This window comes from Melospiza melodia, chromosome 3 (assembly GCF_035770615.1).
Source record: "Melospiza melodia melodia isolate bMelMel2 chromosome 3, bMelMel2.pri, whole genome shotgun sequence".
Taxonomy (NCBI): Eukaryota; Metazoa; Chordata; class Aves; order Passeriformes; family Passerellidae; genus Melospiza; species Melospiza melodia.
This window is the reverse complement of record NC_086196.1, coordinates 17689297-17710912: the sequence shown is the minus strand read 5'-3', so window position 1 is coordinate 17710912 and position 21616 is coordinate 17689297. Positions and strand designations below refer to the sequence as shown.

Sequence of the window (21616 nt, the reverse complement as noted above, 5' to 3'; positions counted from 1 at the left end):
TGGTAATTTATGCTGAGGATGTTAGGGACAGCTTTGGGGAAAGAAGGAAAACAAGGAATAAAGTTTTCACTCCTTTGAAATTTAATGTTGACTCATTTTCAACATAAGAGTTGAACAGTAGGCAAACCAAGCTGGATATGTTATTCATTTTACAGAAACACCATGAGAAAATAGTGGCAGTGATCATTTCATTTCAGGGATGTCACTCCTTTCACCCTGATGGCCTGATGCTGTCTTGACACAGGGAATTGGTGTTTCATTCAGCAAAATAAAGATAAACCACACTGGTACTTAGATTTCTTTCCTGTTACTGAAGGCTGTGAATAACCAGTGTATTTTATAGAATTTCCTTTTAAATCTAGCTCTGGTCTTGCAGTAACTGGTGAGACTTGTTGGTATGGAGACAGCCCCACATGAGCAGAGCTGTCCTGCTTTCAGACCTGGGCTGGTGCTGCTATATGGAACTCTTTGAGGGGATTTACCAGTGTGGGACAAGAATCTTTTCACACTTCTCCTGTTTTATTGTGTAGACCCTGTCTGGATGGTCATGGCTCCTGAGATTCTGTGTGGTGGATGTGGACTGTAACTGTTTGTTTTAACATCCCTGATTTAAGCAGATTTGTCAATTGTAGCATCTTAGAGTATCTTGTTTGAATACCAGAATTCAGAACTTTTAGGGTGATGATTCTCTCTTTTCACTCATGCTCTGTCACTTATCCCAAGGCTCTTTTGTCTAAACCAGCATATAAATAAGACCATTTTAAAGGGTTTACTGATGGAGAAGTTCTCTCACTAAGGCAGCATTGCTTTCCTCTAGGGAAGAGAGTCTGGCATTATTCAGAGGTACAGCCTCCCCAGCGTGGCTGTGGTGCAGAGCTACTCCCTGGACCGGCGTGCCTATCAGCTGTCTTTGAACTGCAACTCCAGGTAAGCACAGACCTGTTTCTAACACAGATATCCAAATTCAAAATGAAGCACTAAAATTTGTGAAAATACTAATTCTGTGAAATCTATAATTCTATAATCATTATGTACTAATTTTCATTTGGTATAAACCATTTATTAATTTTAGCTGCTCTTAATGGTTGTTTAACGATTTATTTATTACTAATTATTTCCATCTGGACAGTCATTGTTCTGAGACACTGTTAGTAAAGGTCTCCTATTTTTCACACCCTGTGTACATGAAAATATCTTTGTTTTATTAGATGAACCAAACATAACCTTTCTTTGATCATGACACAAATAGATAAAATTATGTCATAACCTCAAATTTCATATCTATGACTTCTTTCTGTTTCTGTGTCCTTCTAAAGCCTGCAAACTTTGTTCATCCCATTTAATTGTCCATGGTTACAGGCTATAACTAGTGGTGGTTTCTAGTAAGTCTGGTTCTCCTGAGCTTCATCTGTGCTAATACGGAAGTTGCTTTCTACTCAACAGCTTTTTTTTTTGCAAGAGAGTGCATGAGAGTGTTGGCAGAAAAGGCAAAAATATACAAGAATTTGCAAGGCAATTTTAATAACTTCAAAATAACATCATCATTTCAAACAAAATTCATAATGCATGTGTAGAGATCTCTTGCTTCTTCAGGTATAGCCCAAAACCAGATTATTTTGCTTAAAAGGCAGCGTGATCTAGTCAGGGCTATATTCATTTTGTTTTGAACCCGAGTTGTTTTCTTGCTAAATTATTTTGTTCTAGGGAAATAAGCTCAGATCCGTAAGCATTTTGAGGTTAATTTTCTAAATTGTGTTTGAAATTTTAATAGGAATTAAGGCTGTCTACCTATCTATGTTTAGAAATACTTTTAAAATGGCCTTGTAGTAAATATAGGTTACTATGATGCACTGAAGACCTATGCAACTGTAAATTTTCAAATGTAGCCTTTTAGAAATTGTATTTTTCCCATCTTTTGTCACTGTGATATTTTATGAAAAATCCCTTCACCACAATTTTTCTCCTGAAAAGCTGAGAAGCCTCAGAAAAGAAATGTAAACAATAATTATCTGATTGCTGGGAATGTGGTTTGGAGGTTGCTTACCAACAGGTGCATTTTGATTGGTTCCATGTGAATTGTTTTTAATTAATGGCCAATCACAGCCAGCTGTGTCAGACTCGCTGCGTCTGTCACAGGTTTTTATTCTTCATTCTTTGCTAGCCTGCTGATGTCTCCTTTCTCTTTCTTTAGTATAATTTTAGTATATAGTTTGTTTTAATATAATATTATATAATATCATAAAATAATAAATCAGCCTTCTGAGAACTTGGAGTCAGTTCTCATCTCTCACCTTGTCCTGGGGACCCTCAACAACACCGCAACAATTAACAACCACAATATTTAAACTATTTCAAAGATGAATTGGATAATACTTAACATTGTTTCTGAAAAAAAGTGAAGAATACTCTTTGTAGAAATGCAAGAAATCACATTTTAGGAATTAACAGTCTGCTTCACCACACTGACTTTCTAATTTAATAATCTGCTTCATTGCCTCCTAGTAAATAAGGAAAACCCATTCTATTCAGTTGTTAATTTGAGTCTTTGTCAAAAAAAGTTTGGTGAGCAACAGACCTGTAATTTATTCAACTTGGTATCTGATGTATCTTCAAAATGCTGGTTATAAAAATGGGCATATTTCAGAACCTTTGCAGGGCCAGATCCTGTGTGAGCAGATGAAGAACATCTTTCCATGTGTCTGGTCTCTGCTGTGCAGATACATGGAAACCATATGGATCTGTGCAGGTTCTGGCACACGACAGCATCTCATGGAATCTATAGAATTACACTGTGCCAGGTTAGAGAGCTGTTTCAGATTCACAGCCTTGAGCAGTGTCACTTAGCTGCCTTGTTTCTCTGTGTGCTTTTCCGCAGTCGCCTCGCTATCATTGACCTGTCAGGGGTTCTGACGTTTGTGGAGCTGGAGGCGCGGGCCGCTGACAGCGCGGGGCAGCCGGAGGCAGGCGGGCAGCTCAGGCTGGAGCGCAAGGATGTCTGGGACATGAAATGGGCCAAGGACAACCCAGACCTGTTTGCCATGATGGAGAAAACAAGAATGTATGTCTTCAGAAACTTGGATCCAGAGGTAGATATCAACATACATAAACTACTCATTTAAAAAAGTTCACTCTTAGGTTAATGGCTCTTTCTTGAATAGCATTATTGTTGTGCTTACCGCTCAGTTCTGCAAGTGTTTGTTTATATAAACTGCTTCAGGTTATATAAAGCTCAAAATCTTATCAACTCTCACGTGGGAACGTTGTTTTGGACCATATAGGTAGAATGAATGGTCAGTCCTAGAAACATAAAAATGGTGTCATATTTTTCTTAAATGTATGAGATTTTCGGGGGTGTATTTTTGTATGCTTTGGAATACATAAATGCAGTTTTAGTAGAGATACTTGTAAAATGGTTCAGTTGAATCTAAATATTGGCAGGTGTTATTTCTTTGTCATAATTTAGTTGCAGAAAACATGAGGATTTTTAATAATGTCTGTATTTACAGACTTGTCATTAATGTTAATGATTATGGTATTTGTTTCTTGTTGGAAGTGCAATTATATCCTAGTTTGGAGAAGAATGTATCTAAATGTATACTTAGGATTTAGTCAGACAGAATACAAGTTCATTCCTTTATAATCTATTTAACTTTCAGGAACCTATACAAACATCTGGATATATTTGCAACTTTGAAGATTTAGAAATCAAGTCTGTTCTTCTGGATGAAATATTAAAGGTCAGTATAACTAGTTTTATTTTGTAGGAAAAGTCGGTGTCTTTCTTAATGATAGATATCTGTTTTGTTGGGTGAGAATAAAAGTCACCAGGAATAAAAATATGTTTCTTTATCCATTATGTTAGAATCCTGAACACCCTAACAAAGATTACATCATCAATTTCGAGATTCGGTCATTACGAGACAGTCGAGCATTGATTGAAAAAGTTGGCATTGAGGAATCTTCCCAATTCATAGAAGACAATCCACATCCCAGACTTTGGTAAAACCTCCTATAAGCCAAATTTGTTTAAATTTGTCTACTTTTCTATTCTTTTCCTGTTCAGACAGATCCAGTATGAAAATAAAAACCCTAAAAACCAGCCAAAGCACTGTACATTTTACACACAATCATTAAAGATTTAATGAATGTTGGAGTACCTAGAATGTCAGGCAGGTGCTGTATTATGATAGTGGGTATAAAATGTAGGCTCAGGACACCTTTTTGCTCTGTGCTATATGGGCCCCAAAACACAGTGTTCCTTGTGTCTTGGAGGGAATTTAAAGGAAATTAAAAGCTAACAGCAAGTTAACCAAGTTGGTTAAATTAAAAATAAAATTTATATATTGAACATTAAAGTGCTTAAAACCTGGTAAAAGGAACACATCAGACTGATAGTAGGGTAAAAGTAGTTTGAACAACCTTGTAGCATTTGGACAGGGCTTGAAGGACAGAAAGAAGGGCTGGGTGTGTTGTGTTCCCATGCAGCATCTCAAAAGTAATCTGAGAAATGGAGATAGTAGCATGCTTAAACTAAACATGGCTCAGCTATTAAACTAAAGTTGAAAAGCCTGCAGACTAAACATGTGAGAGTAAATCTGTGAAAACAGGAGTGCTGGAAATCTGTTTAATATCCCAACTTGTAAGGGCTGGAAGAGTAAAGGCCTCTACTGATAATTTAATGAAAAGGCAGTGCAGAACCTAAAACTTCATTGACAAGTTCCTTGATGAAGGAGACCAATTCTCCTTAACTCTCTGGAGACTGTTTACTTACCTGTGCCTTTCTTTAGTAATTTTGGCTCTGTTTAGAAGCTAATGTCTCTTGCAGCATTGGATGCTTAGCTTGCATCAAGGGGGTTGGAGAGTTCACTATTAGTTGTGATGGTTCAGAGATGAATTTAGAGTTGATGAAAGACTGGGCAAGACACCTTGCTTTAAAAGTTTGTCACAAAACCCATTATTTTCTATCTAGTTGTTCCTTTGTCTCCAGAATGTTAATTTTGAAAAACAGTTATATATTGAAAGTTTTTGTAATACCATAATTTTATTAGCTTGAGTGCATAGGGTGAAATGTTAGTGTTTCGAGTCTTCATTTTTACAAATGTCTTGAACTGGCTGAAGATTTTTGGAGCTTTCAAATTGTTCATGTGGTTTTTTGCTAGTCCTGTCTGTTCCCTTAATAAAAAATTACTATTAGTTTTGCAAGTCTATGTCTCAGTAAACGTTCTATATCATAAAAGCACAAAATATAGGTGAAATTCTGTTCGCTTTGCTCTGGAATTGCCATGAATTTTATTTTATTATGAGAGAAAACATGTCACATATTTCTGAAGAGATTCATTAGAAGTGCTGGATATAAAGCCAATATATTCCAGATCAGAACAAAACAGTGACCCTGCTTCTAGAATGCAACAAACAGGGTGATGTGTAGATCAATTGGTTTCTTTGATGTCTGTGCTGAGCACTTGAGTTTAAGTGATCCAGCCTTCTCAAATTGATTGAGAGATACCCAGCTGATACTGCCTAAGCATGGCTTGGGTCACTGAATACAGCAATAATATTAGTGGTTTTGTCAGTGCCTCACTGCACTGAGTCTGCTTCACAATGCAAATCAGTCAGTCTAAATTTTAAATAGCCTTACTTTTGCAGAAAATTCTGGAGCTCATTCAAGCACCTGATACACACAGGTTGGCCTGAATTCCCTATTTGCAGAACTAACCAATAGGGCAGTACCAATCATAAAGCTCCCCAAAGGTTTTCCCTGCTGTCCCAAGCTGCTGTCCTAACAGGACCAGGAACATCCAGATGGATCAGAAGGATAATTTATTTGTCGTGGCCGATGGAGCTGGAGGCACTTAGATAGAGGCTGCCATCAAGGCTTAAAGTTTCCACAAATGCACAGGGAGAAATAAATAAATGGAACTGCACTGACACCAGCAACACATTTCACGTAAGTGTAACAGTCAAATCTTGCCCATTCCTCCCAAGCCAGTGTCCCTCTGAACAGCTGAACTAAAGAATATTAGCAATTATTTGAACATCTCTCCCTGACCAAGTACCAGGCAGATCACAGAATGTTTTAGGAATAAACAAACGACTGTATTAAGATTACCTAGTAAACAATAAATTGCAACAACTTGTATGTCTTCTTTAAATGATTACTGGTTAAATATACCCTCATTTAATTGACTCCATGGCTGCTCTTCCATCTGCTATGTTTGTTTTTCACACAGGCGACTCCTGGCTGAAGCTGCTCTTCAGAAGCTGGATCTGCAGACGGCTGAACAAGCTTTTGTGCGTTGCAAAGATTATCAAGGCATTAAGTTTGTGAAGCGCCTGGGCAATCTGCAGAGCGAGTCCATGAAGCAAGCAGAAGTGGCAGCCTATTTCAGCAGATTTGAAGAAGCTGAAAGAATGTATCTGGATATGGACAGAAGGTAACGGCATGTAAACATCTCAGCAGTAGAGAAGTCTGGGGAAAAAAAAAGCATTCCTTAATCAGGAATGGCTGTTTTCTCTGGAGAGTCTTTACCAGTTTCTGCAAAAACATAAAAGGATCAAATTGAGAGAATTTTGGTTTATCCATAGATAACCAGTTCTGTATGTAAACCAGTGCATTCCAAACTGTTTACAAAACCTTGGCTGCTCTAGGTAATGCTATGTTTTAATAGATGGTTTTTTCACAAGTATTTTGTTGGTATTTCAACTGGGATTCCAAAAATACAAACAATCTTAAATAATGTTTAATTTATGTGGTGTTGCTCTGTGCTAGTAGCCAAGTACACATTCTTCTCAATTACATATACAAACAACAGAGTTTTTAATGAACTGTAATCTTTGGAGAGACAGAAAGACTCTGGATGAAACTGTGAAACATTGAAGCCAATCAGTGTAATTTTTGCTCAGGAATGAAAACAAACAAAGCAAAATTTTAGTATTGCTGGGAATATAAATTAACATTAAATAATTAGCCAGAGCATTGTCTCTGCTGAAAAAGGACAACGAGAAATCACCAGCAGCAGTTGTGCAATGTAGCCTGTAGATGGTGGTCAAACATGGAGAAACGTGAATCACTTATGCACATGAGAAATTTTTAAGCTTTGATTAATGGAGCCATGAAAAACAGTAGGGAATGATGGAGAAAAAAAATAGTTATTATTTCATGCTGTAAGAATGAAAGTAAGGGGGACAGGCTGGCAGGGCAGAGAGAAGGCAGGAGCTGGGGAGAGATGCCCAATAGTGCCTGGTAATGAAAACTTCCTTGCATGTCATTAATTAGTTGCTGGCAGTTGGGTGGTGTGGGGATGTGGGCTGCCTCCTCAGCACTTCAGTCACACTGCAACACCCAGTTTTAGATATGGCATATTCATTTTCACATGGCCGAAGAGAAGTTTGGACATAGAATTGCAGAAGTCAAAAACTTACTTTTTTGTTTACTGGTTTCAACTTTCACAACTAGAAAAATCCTGATAAGGGTCTACCATAAATCACAATGAAATAAATCTATTTTTCAAATAAATTCTAATGTTTTTAGATAGATGCTCTTACTTAGCTGACTGCATTGACCTTCTCATGCCTTCCTTAATTTACTTGTAAGTTGAGGGCATTTTTAAAAGGGCATAGGTCTCTCCCATTTATTTTCTATGCACCTGCAGAATTCTTTTATATGAGGTAATATAGAATTATTCTATTTGGTGGAAAAAACATGCCAGACAGACAGACACAGTGAGTCATATGTATGCATGAATAATAAAAAGGAAAAACTACTGCTGAGTCCTTTCTCCTTTATCCAAAATCACCCTTCATCTGGAAAATAAATCTCTGAAATCCATTTTATTACATCTCAGCTTTAGCCTCCATTATTCATATTTGTTGCTTCTTGGTCTTTCCCCTCACCTTCCTTCTGCTTTTAGCCTTTTGCAGCTGCTGCCATCTCTTGTAGTGGGTCAGCAGTGAAAGATGCAGAACAGAGTAAGAGGGAACCTGAAGTAACATGAGCCCAACTGTCTCACTCGTTTAACTCCTCACACAGGAGTGTGGCTGATAAGGAAGCGCATACTGTTGTATTTGCAGGGATGCCCCGACGAAGGCAGGAATGATGCATCTGACTCCATGTTCTCAGAAGGCTAATTTATTACTTTATTATACTATATTATATTAAAGAATACTATACTATACAAAACAGAAAAGATACTTACTGAATGCTCAAAAGATAATAATGAAAACTCATGACTCTTTCCAGAGTCCCTACACAGCTTGGCCATAATTGGCCAATGAGTCAAAACAACTCACACCAGAATCCAATCAGGCAATCACCTTTGGATAAACAATCTCCAAACACATTCCACATGAGCAAAACACAGGAGAAGCAAATGAGATAAGAATTGTTTTCCTTTTCTCTGAGGCTTCTAAGCTTCCCAGCAAAAAAATCCTGGGCAAAGGGATTTTTTCAGTGTGTGAATGCCACATGCATACGTGTGATATAACCTGGGAGCTCTCTTGAGTATTTGCTTTAATGGAATAGTGTTGAAATTGTAAACAAGAGTGATCTGGGATCACTCTGATACCTGCATTGCCTGTGAAAACACTTTTGGATGCTTTTCTCGAGATGTTTGTTCCCTCTTTTGCTGTGCTTGACTTTTCCCTGCTGGTTCCTGTTCAGAGACCTTGCCATCGGGCTGCGGATCAAGCTGGGCGATTGGTTCCGCGTGCTGCAGCTGCTGAAGACGGGCTCGGGGGACGCGGACGACGCCCTCCTGGAGCAGGCACACAACGCCATCGGAGACTACTTTGCAGACCGACAGAAATGGTAGGGCCTGAGAGGAACCAGCAGCAAGGGACTTACAGAGGATATTATTAAACTGATGACAAGACTTAATTTATAAGGAGGGACAGGTATAAGGAAAGTCAGGATGCAATACATTGGATAATTTTGGAATAATGAGATTTTGCTCATATCTTTATGGTTCCATTATATGATAAACAGAGAGCTGTTGATCAGCTACCGAAGGGGTGAAGGTCATAGAAATCTCTGCTTTGCCAGAAGTCTGTCTGCTTCAAAGGAAGGCAAGGAAAGAGAAATACCTGTAAAGTTATATTAGGGTGGATATAGAACATATTAAAAAAAACCCAAAAGGGATTAAAAGTAGTACATAATTACTAACTACCAGTGAATTTTCTAAAATGCTTCAAGTCACAAATGTTTGGTAAGGTCCAGAATTCTCTGAGCTGCATCTGTCTCCCAAACTGGGCACCCAAGGAAGATTTTAAGGGCAGTGCACACCTGTAATGGTATTTCTCCAGAACACATTTTGCAGTCGGGTGCTTACTGAGCCAGAGGTAATGTCTTCATAGCTAATAACTTAACAGGGAATGTTTTTCGTGAACGTTTGTTGTTCCCTTCTAAGCCCATGTCTTAGTTCCACAGCTCCACTATGTGTTGCCATTATCCAAACTTTATTGTTCCAATGCAGCTGAAAACTTGTGATTAGATTAGAAACTTGTGATTAGATTAGATTTTGAAAGTTGACTTTTAGATGCTTTAGGTAACTTTGGAGAATGGTCTTGGAGGTCTCGGTGTTTGCATTTTAAAATACAGACACAATAAAGCCTTTTTCTGGAAGTTTAGCTGTAAGTTGTCCATTGTCTGCCCCCATCTCTGCAAACGTGGGAATAAAGCTTTAAGAATTCTTTGATTTCCTAATCTTATGCTAGTCAGAGGATCAATATTGCTACACTTTTAATATAATGATCTGTGAAAATTCAAAAAAAATTTAGTGCATTTAGTGTGCTGTTTTTTGGAAAAACAGTGAAATTCTAGCTATGAAAGTTTTTCAGGCAAAGTTACCTATTTAAAATAATGTGATTTCAATTTACAAATGCAAAAGACTTACAGAATTAAAAACTTCTCTGTGTTTATACATCAGGAGCCACCACTTTTTTGTCTTATTAGGTTAAATGCTGTACAGTACTATGTCCAAGGACAAAACCAGGAACGTTTAGCTGAATGTTACTACATGCTAGAAGACTACCAAGGACTGGAGAATTTGGCCAACTCACTTCCAGAGAATCATAAATTGCTTCCTGTAAGCAAAAAGCACCTTTATTGTTCATTGTCTTATACCAAACTATTTATTTGAAATTTCCCATCTTGGGAGGGTTAAGAACAAGAGAATGAATGCAGTGTATGACCTACTCACTTAACTGCAGTGGTGTTCCTGTGGTATTGATCTCTAGTATTACTGTTACTTTCACACTCCATCACTCTTCCTTTCCCTTATTGTCCCAGTTCCCCAGAAAGACCTGACTGACAATACTTTAAAAGGAGGGAAAGTAGATGGGATAGGGTGTGTAGGATAAATAGGTGCACAGGGTATAGGTCTGTATATGTAGCAGAAAATTACTACTAAACAATAGCTAATTTAAAACTATGCTGTGGTTGACTTAATCTAAAATGCCTGAAAAATGCAAATCATGCTCCTTTAATGCCTTTTCCAGTAAATCATGACATAGCATTTTCTTTTAACCCCATTGTAATGGCTTTCTTGAATTCAGAAGCAGTGTGTGAGCCTAGCACACTGTTCTAAAGATTTACAGCAATGCCTAGTGCCTTCACAGGGTCCATGAAGCAAACAACCCATTCCCCACCCTCTTGGACTTAAATTAGCCAAACAGGAGCACAGCTGTTGCTGCACAATGTACTAAAATTGCAGAACTGAATTTAATACAGTGCTGATGCTTTTTGCAGGATATAGCTTATATGTTTGTGAGAGTGGGGATGTGTGAACAAGCTGTGTCAGCCTTTCTGAAATGTAATCGACCAAAGGATGCCGTGGATACCTGTGTGCATCTCAACCAGGTAAAACAGCAGGAGATAATCTGTAATAATACCAGGTTAACAGTGAGATTTCTATCCTAATACCCAGTGGAATACAAATCCATGTTAAGCGTCAGATGACTTGTCATAATTTCTGGAAAATTCATACTTCGGTGCTTAAACCATTTCTCTGAGATTAAGATTAAACCACTGGAGGGGCTACATGCAAAGCTACATGCAGGGTATGTGGGCAGCATGCTCAGCACAGACATTTGCAGCCTCTGTGGAGCTAGGCTGTGCTGCCTCCTGATGGAATGGGACAAGACTGGAGAAGAGATAGGTGTCCATTCTGGATATTTTCCACATCCCCCTCCTTTGTATAGATGCAGATGGATTTGTGACTGCATGAGGATGTAGCTGGAAAAAGCAGAGCTGGAAACTGATCTGCATGTTCATAACTAGAGTTGTTTCCTGGTATGACTTAACCTGTGCAAATGTCTGTGTCAATACAAATAGGGGAGAAACTGAGGATGGCTATGAGGAGCTCAATGTATGGGAATGGCAGGACTGCCTAGGGCTGGCTTTTTGTGAACAATTTTAGTTTATGGATCTGAAGAGCTATAAGGTGTGAGATACAGTTGAGATCTCAGTCCTGCCAAACTTTTCATCTGGGGCAAACACAGTAGCCAAACCACTGAAGATGAGGCAAATTCACAGGCAAAATGAGGGGTATAGAAGGATAAGTAAAGTGTTACTGTGTGCTTTAAGCTTCTGGGCTGAGGTCCTCTTTCAGACATGCTTTTGAGAGTCTGGTTTAGACTTTTCTGGGTCGAAATCCCCATGTCCAGCTATGAACTACAATGAAAGGATTTTGCATAGCTTCATAAAAGTAGAAGCAACTGTTTTATATGTGGTTTTGGACAGAGGTCTGTCAGCGATGAAGGAAGACGGGGAAGATTTTGAGAAGGTCAAAGAATCCGATTTTATTGTGGACTACAAATGTTTATATACTGTTTTAGGAAAGCTAGTAATGTTTTACTACAATGATTGGGTTAAAGATCACATAAACAAACTTATAGATTTTAAACATCTCTAAGATTCCAGAAGTCTGATGTAATTTTCTTTTTTCCGGTAATACCATCTGATTTGATCTTCTTGCAATCTTGATTTAATTCTCAAAGTCCTGGTTGCGCTTGCCAAGGCATCCTGTTATCAAATCTCTTATGCTAATAAGGTCCAAAGTAATCTCTGTTTTGGGTACCCCAACATCGATCCAGAATTTTTTTCACTACTGCAGCATCACGTGATTGGCAATGATGTAAGCATTTGTATTCTCTTGCTTTTTATATTAATTTATAGTAGTCTGGCTCAAAATGGTGATGAAATATTGCACACAGATGCTGCAGTCTGTTCATGGATAACTGGTTTGTTCTGAGAGTATATTTGAAAAAATGAGATTAATAATTGTCTCCTTTAATTTCTAGTGGAATAAAGCTGTGGAGCTGGCCAAAAATCACAATATGAAAGAGATCGGATCCTTGTTAGCCAGATATGCAAGTCATTTACTGGAAAAGAACAAAATCCTTGATGCTATAGAACTCTATCGTAAAGCAAATTATTTCTTTGAAGCTGCTAAGCTCATGTTCCAGGTATGGCAGGTTTTATTTTTATGTTGAATGACTGGGGTTTTTGGACTAGTTCTTACTACGTCTGTGCTACTTTTATTCCCTTGGGGTTATTTTAGTTTTAACAATGTCTAGGCAATAAGCAGATGTCATCATACAGGATGTGGCAAAGATGAACCCAACTCCCAGAGTTTAGATATCTCTATGTGTAATAGTTACCCTGGGTGTCCTCTATAGCTAGTGGAGAGGAGACTTTGGGGACAAAAGCCATCAATTTACTTATTTTGAGACTTTCACTTCAGTAGGATATGAACTGCACCTCAGGAAAAGTCCTGATGCCCTGCATTGCCTAGTAAAAGAGTATAGTAGACTGGCCTGGGGTGCAATGTCCACATTATTTTAGATGTCATGGGAGTTATTTTTATCTCCTTTAAAAAAAAACCCAAACCAGCAATGTAAATAACTGGAAGCTAAATTTTGGTATTTCTTCAATTAATTCCTTCAATTAGAAATGGCTGTGGTGTGCTTTTAAGATAAAGATGTTGCTTAGATTTGGTTTGGCTGCAGAAATTTCTCTACATAGCTTGAAGTCTTGTAGGACTGATATGTAATTTTTACAGCAAATATTTATAGCAGTATATATATATATATAAAATATATGTTACTTCAAAAGTCATTCTTCTTTTCTGGGAAAACCATCAGACCTTATTGAAAGCTATGTATGTGTTTAAAAATTGCTATTTTTTTAGTTTATTTTTATACTAGATCACTACCCTTATACATGGTTACACTGATTTATCCTTCCTGAGAATCTGGCTTTATATACATGTTAGCTAAATAAATATAAAATAGCGTGCATACTTCACTTTGACATTTTCATTTATAGTTCTGTTTGCAGTCTAAATTATTACATTTAAAGGGAGAATCATTTTTTTGGCATGATTTCCTAGGTTTGTACAAGCATGCAATTGTCCAAGAGAATGAAATCTCTTTGTTTATTTTAAGATTGCAGATGAAGAGTCAAAGAAAAGGACGAAGCCTTTGCGAGTTAAAAAGCTTTATGTGCTATCAGCCTTACTTATGGAACAGTGTCATGAACAAATGCAAAATGCACAAAGGGGAAAAGTTAAAGAGAAAAGTTCAGAGGTAATGTCTTTTTTTCCCCCTTTCTGAGTTCTGGTATCTGCTAGCTAGTCAGAATAAAGCAAGCCATCTTCATGGGAGCCTATAATGTTTTTTTTTAATAAACCTTTTTCCTGCTAAGAACTAAGCTTTCCTTCAAGCAAGTCCCTCATGAAAACATATTGTTTTAGGTATTATTTTAAAACATTTGAATCGTATGTATTAGTAGATATTTTGCTTCCTAAGTTTAACATGGTTTTCTTAATATTTTCACTATAACAATGAAAACCATACTAAGAAACTTCCTGCAAGACTCTTGTGTCATTTAGGAGTAAGAATTGATCCCAAAGGGTGATCTGTGATTAGATTAAGCTATGTTGCCTGTAATTCAGCAAGGAGATGGCTCCAGATACAGGGGAAGCAAATGGAAGTATTTTTTTTTTCTCTGCTTGCACGTTCATCTTCATATCCACAAATAGTTTAAACAAATTTTTAAGACCTCTGGTGTTGAAATGCAGTATTAATCCAAACTATGAAACCAGTCTGCAGATGTGCACAAAATATATTTGTACACACACATATATGATATTTATCTTAGAAAATCTGCACCAGATGTTGTGCCTGTGCTCTGTACAGAACGCCTGACAATGCTCACTGTAGGTCCATTTGTATTTTGCCTACTTAGCACGGACAGTGGTGTAATCACTAAGTATAGAAAAGCTCTTTTCATATATCCCCATTTCCTGCTCTATCTGTTTCATGTAAAAATTACTTGTGATACTGGTTTGTTTTCAGAGTGCTTCAGCTTTGGCTGGTTTGCTGGAAGAAGATGTTCTTTCTTCAACGAATCGCTTTGCAGACAATGCCTGGCGAGGAGCTGAGGCTTACCACTTCTTCATACTTGCACAAAAACAGCTCTACAAAGGTTCTGTAGATGCAGCACTTAAAACAGGTAAGAATTAATTTTCAACCCTGTAAAGACAACACATATCTTCATTTATAGCTGCCACATTTTTCAGTTCTTAATAAATCCATGGAATTTAAACCAAAACCGTATAATGAATTGAATATGGCTGCAGTCACAATACCTAAAAGGACTCCACTGAAGAAAATGCAAATCTTTCCAAATATTACCTGGTAAATTGGTTAATCTCTGTAGATGTTCTGCTGACTGTTTTGTTTCTCTCCCTAAATTATAAGGCATGCCTGAATTTACCTGAATCAGACCTCCTTGTAGAGCTTCACAAAAAATCTGTGGGAATTAAGAGAAACAAATAGCACCTTGTACTCTGTCCAAGTAATGAAGATTTCAAATCCTTCTAATATTTTTAGAACCAACCAACCAACCAAAATAAAGTGTTTCAAGAAGACACCAATTTCTAAGTGAAATCTGCTAGTTTGTTTTTTAGAGCAATGCTTCAGTAATGTCAATAAAGAGGCTGTGGTTCCTTTTGTCCTATTTTTAGAATTAATACTCTCGTCTAGTAGTAACTATTTCATACAGATGCTTGCACTTCTAAGAAGATGTGTAATAATTTCCTTGGATTTCTTTTTTTCATTTTTTGTAGCTCTTCATTTGCAAGATTATGAAGACATTATCCCTGCAATTGAAATCTATTCCCTTTTGGCACTCTGTGCGTGTGCAAACAGAGCATTTGATACTTGTTCAAAAGCCTTTGTTAAATTAGAATCCTTGGAAACTCTTCAGCCAGAGCAGAGGCAACAATATGAAGAGCTTGCTCTAGAGATATTCACAAGATACAGACCAAAGTATAACAAAACAGCTGATCTGGATGATGTTCTTGAGAGGTGGGTTTATTTTTATATGATACTATTATAATACTGTCACTTTTTTCTGCTGTTCGCTGTGTTTTCGGTTTTAGCAGTTTTGTGTGTGACCAAATTAATTAAGTGCTTTGCTGCTTAAACCAGATATTGGTCAAGAATGAGGCAGGAGTTAGCCAGTTTGGAGGAAGGTAATACAGCAATGTGTTTGGGAAAATAGACGCTGACTGCATTTGAGGATCTGGGCATAAAGATGTAACTTCATCTCAATTTGAAATGCAAGTAGACAAAGCACAGACCTTTGAGACTGTGTCATGTGACATTAAAGAATGCTACTGTTTGCATCTCCATGGTGGAATGCTGAAAGTATCAACAAGGGACTGTTTAAACATTATTAACGAACAGGTCTCCAGTGTTTTGTGAATTACCTAAATCTACTTGGTGTGAAAAGAGCAATATGTGAAGTTAATGTGAAGGGCACATTTAAGGGGTAAATCCTTGGAGTGGCTGTACCCACAACAGTGTGTTTGACGTTTCCTGCTGAGAGCATGGAACTTGTAAATATGGAAATCAATTTTCTTTTAGCAAACAGGATTTTCACCCGTCTTGATTGATCCTACTGTGCAGCTGTACAGAATCTCAGTAGCAGCTGTGATTCTGTTGACCCTTCAGACGTCAGAGGACAGAGTATAATAGCAGTGCAGGTGTCTGATCAGGCCTTACTTTTATATGGCCTTCACTGCTTCTTTTCACCCCATTTTTTGGATCTGCTGGTCCTGATTCGTGACTGTATGGTTCTGGGGGTGGGCATTCTCTGGTGTGAAGATTTATATACTTGGTTACATGAACAGTGAAGTGTTACATGAGCTAATAACTTCTAATCAACAACTGGCCCACCGCATTTTTATTCTTTCTCTTTTCTCTTTTTTTATAGTGGAGATGGTAAACTTCCTGTATGTGTTGCAACAGGAGCCCCTATCCTGGAGTATCAGTTCTGGATGTGCAGTGTGTGTAAGCATTGCATGAAAGCCAAAGAAGCAGGCCATTATAACGCCTGTCCTCTGTGCCACAGCACAGTAAGCTGAGGATAAAGACTCTGTATCTGCATTTATGACTGCTAAGAGCAGCCTCTAAAATGTTACTATCTTTTGAAATACAACTCAGGTACTGTATTGTAGCAGTTAGTGCTGCTATTAGAGGAAGATTAAAAAAAAAAAAAAAAAGCAAAACCAAAACAGAAAACCCACAAGAGAAACCTTTACTGCTTCCATTTAGCTGAAGAAATTACCATGGAAATAGATTCCATTTTTTTCTACGCTTTTTAAAAAAGATTTAAGGTAAAAGCATTCTTTTTGAATTGTAGATTGAGCCATGTGAGTTGAATGTAGGCTCATATCAATATGTTCTACTCTGAGCAGGCTCAATTTTTTTGTCTTAATTCCATAGGAAATTACTGGGCTTTCTCAGAATTCACAGTTTTTTGAGGGAAGTGATTCCCGAGTTGAAATAACATCACAATAATTTTGATAATATTACCATATATGTTTTTGTACTACTGTTAAGAGTTACTAGAGTGATGATACCAGTATAAGCATACATTAGTGTTGGTTTCTTTTATTAAGTGTATTTAAACCCACCATAAAATAAAGGGCTTGAAAACACGCAGCAGTCAGTGTGTCGCTTGGGTTCCTGAGCTTGGGTGATGTCATCTTCAACAGCTTAAGGAAACCTCCAGGAACTTGCAACCTGGAACCTGGCATTTTCATGTAGCTTGGGAGAGCAGCCTGCATCTGTTGAATAGATTTCAGGAGCTGAATTGTCACCCTTGTTACACACAAAGGTCCAAGGAACAATGTCTCGGTGTCCCACCTTACTGCTGGATTGTGCTCTGGCAGTGCTGCAGGGCCTTGAGCAAGGAGTGAGCTGTGCCCAGGCCAGCACCTGGCTGCCTGACAAGAGCTGTGACGTTCACATTGTGCCCTGGCGTGTTTGAGAGGAGAGCAGAGGAGCTCTTCTGTCTGTCACCTAAGCTTGGGCCAGGTAAGGATAAGCCCCATCTCCATAGAATCACAGAGCAGTAGAACAGCCTGGGTTGAAAGGGACCTTAAAGACCATCTTGCTTTAAACCTGCTGACATGGGCTGTGACACCTTCCACTAGACCAGGTAACACAAAGCCCATCCAACCTGTTCTTGAGTATTTCCAGGGATGGGGCATCTACAGCTTCTCTGGGCAACCTCTTCCAGCATCTTACCACCCTCACAGTAAAGAATTCCTTCCTTATGTTTAACCTAAACCTTTTTCATCTTAAAGCCATTCTCCCTTCTCCTATTGCTTTATGCCCTTGTAAACTGACCCTTTCCAGCTCTCTTAGAGCCCCGTTAGGTGCTGGAAGGTGCTCTGAGGTTCCCACCAAGCTCTCTCCAGGTCGAACACCCCCAGCTCTCCCAGCCTGTCTCTCCAGGAGAGGTGCTCCAGCTCTCTGATCGTTTTGCTCTCCTCTGGCTTCGCTCCAGCGGCTCCACACCGTGCCTGCGCTGCGGCCCCGAGCTGGGCGCTGCACTGCGGGTGGGGGCTCGGGAGAGCGGAGCAGAGGGATCCGTGACCCGGTGGTGTTACTGACACCATTGCCGTATTGCTGTGCTCTGTGGGCAGCTCTCCCCGGCCCAGCACCTTGTAAACGGGTAAAAAAGAGTCAATTTACAAGGGCATAAAGGGATAGGAGAAGGGAGAATGGCTTTAAGATGAAGGAGAGGTTTAGGTTAAACACCGTCTCTCCGTGGCCCTGCTGTTGTTAGTGACACTATTGCCGTGTTTCTGTGCTCTGTGGGCAGCTCCTTCCGGCCCAGCACAGTCCCTACGCAGCCCGCTGTTGTCATTGTCACCACTGCCGTATTGCTGCGCTCTGTGGGCAGCTCTCTCCGGCCCAGCACCATCTCTCCGTGACCCTGCTGTTGTTACAGACACTACTGCCATACTGCTGCCCTCTGTGGGCAGCTCTCTCCGGCCCAGCACCATCTCTCCGTGACCCTGCTGTTGTTACAGACACTACTGCCATACTGCTGCGCTCTGTGGGCAGCTCTCTCCGGCCCAGCACCATCCCTCCGTGACCCTGCTGTTGTTACAGACACTACTGCCACACTGCTGCGCTCTGTGGGCAGCGCTTCCCAGCCCAGCGCCGTCTCTGACGTGGCCGCGCGCGCCGGCGTGCCCGTGACGTCAGCGCGATGGCGGGGGAGGCGGCGGCGCTGCTGGCGGCGGCGCGGGCGGAGCTGCGGGCGCGGCGGCTCTCGGCGGCCGAGGAGCTCTTCAGCCGCTTCATCGCCCGCAGCCCCGCGGGGTAACGCCGGGGCCGGGAGCGGGGCGGGCGCGCCGGGCCGGGCCCCGCTAACGCCGCTCCCTCTGTCCCCGCAGTGCCAGCAGCGACCTCGCCACGGCGCTCAACGACCGCGGGCAGGTGCGGTACCTGCGAGTGGAGTTCGCCGCCGCCGTGCGGGACTTCACGGCCGCCATCGAGTGCCAGCCCGGCTTCGAGGTGCCCTACTACAACCGCGGGCTGGTGCGCTACCGGCTGGGTACGAGCCGGGCACGGCAGGGCCGGGCAGCCCCGGGTCACGGGCGGGACGAGGGCGGGCATCGCTGCGGGACCGGCGCCGCACGCGGTGCCAGCAGTGACAGCGCCTGCTTGCCCCCCGTGTGCGCTTACACCCCTCTTGCAGGCTATGCTGCTGTCGTTCGAAACGCCGCTCCCTGGAGAATGGGAGGAAAGGTGTAGTTGACTTGTGGAGAAATTTGCACTGGAGTGAAACAAGCCAGTTCCAAATACTGCCATTAAACCTGAGCTAAAGCATCTTCCAAGCACCTGTAGCACAGCCTTCTCGATTTCCAGTGGGCTGCCGGCCACCTCTGGGGAATTTCCTGCCCCGTTTTTGGTGATGCCATCCTAAAATTACAGCCCTGTGCCTTCTGTTAGAGCTTGGCCGTTGCAGAGGTCGAGGCACTGGAGAATGGAGCCGGGCCATGGGCACCCGCTGGAAGCTCTGTGCCTGTGTGCCAGCTTTAGGGCAGCCTCATTATTGGTGTGTGCCTTTTGTCTCCTCCTCTTGGGAACAAACTGGCTGAACTGAGCCTTAAGTGCATTTGAGTCCATTCTTGATGTGAAACTCTGACTCCCAGTTGGGCCTGTGGAGAATCCAAATGCCATGGCTCCAGGAAGCAGCTGCTGCTTTGTGGGTGAAAGTATTGGGGGTGTTCTTGAGTTGTGAGCGTGAGCAGTTACAGAAAGATAATTTTACTTTTCTTTTTTTTTTTTTTTTTCTTTTTTGGGACAGGAGACTTTGATGAGGCCATGAAAGATTTCAGGAAAGTATTAGAGTTAAACCCCCAATTTGAAGATGCTGCATTGAGTCTAAAACAGGCTATGCTTGATAAAGAAGAAAAAGAGAAGCGGGGTTATTGAAAATTCAGATTGTGATGTGATGTGATGTGGAAATATTTCACTAAATGTGTGATTTTTGTCATTGATGGGTGAAACACAAGATCATTTACATCTCTTACGTCCTGCTGAAGAACTTCATTCTTAGGTAAATAAGTTAAAAATTGATTATGATTGCAAAATAACCCGGATTTGGGATTTTTATTCTTGAGGGAAGGTGTAATGTTGATCTCTGTGAGACACATGTACAGATTTTGTACAGAAATGCTTTGTAATTCTATTATAAATGTACTGGCCAGATTAATTGAAAATAAAAATGAACATGTACTTTTTATCTAATGATTGTCTGCAGAGTTTACCATAGAAAATATTCACAGGAGGAACTGTGGCTTTCTCTTCCTTATTAAAGAGATCATTTCCCTGAAAAATGCAGTGTGAAATCCATCTGATGGAGCTGGCTGTGAACACCCAGGCAGCTTCATTTCTCACAGGGTAGGAGGGACCATTACTGAAATCTGTAAATCATCAGCAAGGAACACCCTTGCAAATTCATAGCAACACAATTTCTAATAAAAGAAATACTCTCTGATTGCTGAAATGAGCATTAGGATTTTGTTTTTTTTAATTATGCCAGTGACATTTCTGCTTCTTGTGGCAAGTTCCTCCATGCACGAGCTGGGAGCTTGCAGAAGCACAGGCTCACTGAACATGGTGGGACCACTGGGGCGAGTGGTGAGAGCAGACTGGAGCCTCTGGACATCCTTCCCAGCAGCCTCACCAAAATCACTTTCTGTGTGGGGATGAAACTGCAGCAGCCACAATGAGTAAATTTGAAACAGGGCTGAGAGAATGCTGCATTTACCTCTCATGCTCTTGACATTTGACTGCAGCCATTTGAAGTTACAGAAATAAGATATGTAGTACCAGGATGTGACCGTTCACAGTTTGAGGAATAGGCAATGCCCATTTTTCCCCCTCAGAAGTCTTCATTTTGGACTTGATGTGTTAAGCACATGCTTTGCTACTATTTATCTGGGTGTTCTGTCTCTAAAACACAGATCATTCAATGACTTGATACACTTAATGCCACCTCAGTCTTAAAAAATCCTACCAACTCTTGACTGATGGTGAGAAGGTGAGCTAGAACTAGACATGTTCCTGAGTGACCTTGCCAAGACAATTAAAAAAGCAGTAATGAACAATTGGATGTGACTTAGGAAGTTTTACTGTGAGAAGAGAGATCACAGATGTGATTCTGCACAGAACACTTAAAATGACAGGATATAGATCAAAATACTAACAGTGAACAAGCATTTTAGAAAACAAAGATGCTAGAGATAATATTCCAGCTTGTGTTGTTTTGTGAATGTTGCTTAATTACTTCTCATGCAATTGCTGGCACAGAAATACTGCACAGGGCTGGGGAGCAATTGCCAATTCTCCACAGTATTTCCTTGTTTCTCCTGTGAAAGGATGAACTGTCATCATGCATTTCAGCTTAATCTGGAATTCTTTCAAGGTAATTTTGGCCAGTAGGGTTTTCACATTTTCCTCTTTTGCATGCACACAAGTCACTTAGCTCTCTGGCTTTCAGGTTTTCAGCCTGAAATTATTAAATAGCCCTGCTCGTTTCAGCTGGGGTAGAGTTAGTTTTCTTCACAGTGGCTGGAATGGGGCTGTGTTTTGGATTTGTGCTGAACACAGGGCTGATAATATGGAAATGTTTTTTTTATTGCTGAGCAGGGCTCACACAGAGCTGAGGCCTTTTCTGATTTTTGTACTGCCATGGTGGGGAGGAAGTTGGGGATGCCTGGGAGCATGGGAGGAGACACAGCCA

At 40.3% G+C, this 21616-nt stretch overlaps 2 protein-coding genes across 3 annotated transcripts in view; both read left to right on the top strand.

Annotated features, from left to right (window-relative positions):
* Nucleotides 1-17006, top strand: part of WDR35 (WD repeat domain 35) — a 42956-nt gene extending 25950 nt beyond the window's left edge. For both annotated transcript variants that reach the window (XM_063150886.1, XM_063150885.1), the window contains 13 exons: nt 818-927; nt 2876-3086; nt 3657-3737; nt 3863-3999; nt 6231-6434; nt 8660-8806; nt 9950-10082; nt 10745-10855; nt 12298-12462; nt 13444-13584; nt 14356-14512; nt 15129-15369; nt 16280-17006. In XM_063150886.1, the coding sequence (XP_063006956.1) occupies nt 818-927; nt 2876-3086; nt 3657-3737; nt 3863-3999; nt 6231-6434; nt 8660-8806; nt 9950-10082; nt 10745-10855; nt 12298-12462; nt 13444-13584; nt 14356-14512; nt 15129-15369; nt 16280-16430 (1989 nt within the window). In that variant the 3' untranslated portion in view covers nt 16431-17006. The remainder of the gene's footprint in view (nt 1-817; nt 928-2875; nt 3087-3656; nt 3738-3862; nt 4000-6230; nt 6435-8659; nt 8807-9949; nt 10083-10744; nt 10856-12297; nt 12463-13443; nt 13585-14355; nt 14513-15128; nt 15370-16279) is intronic.
* A 1565-nt stretch (nt 17007-18571) lies between these two features.
* TTC32 (tetratricopeptide repeat domain 32) lies at nt 18572-20118 on the top strand. Its single transcript, XM_063153419.1, has 3 exons — nt 18572-18684; nt 18759-18919; nt 19676-20118. The coding sequence occupies exons 1-3, from the start codon at nt 18572-18574 to the stop codon at nt 19801-19803; spliced, it is 402 nt and encodes a 133-aa protein (XP_063009489.1). The 3' UTR covers nt 19804-20118.
* Nucleotides 20119-21616: the final 1498 nt, after the last annotated feature.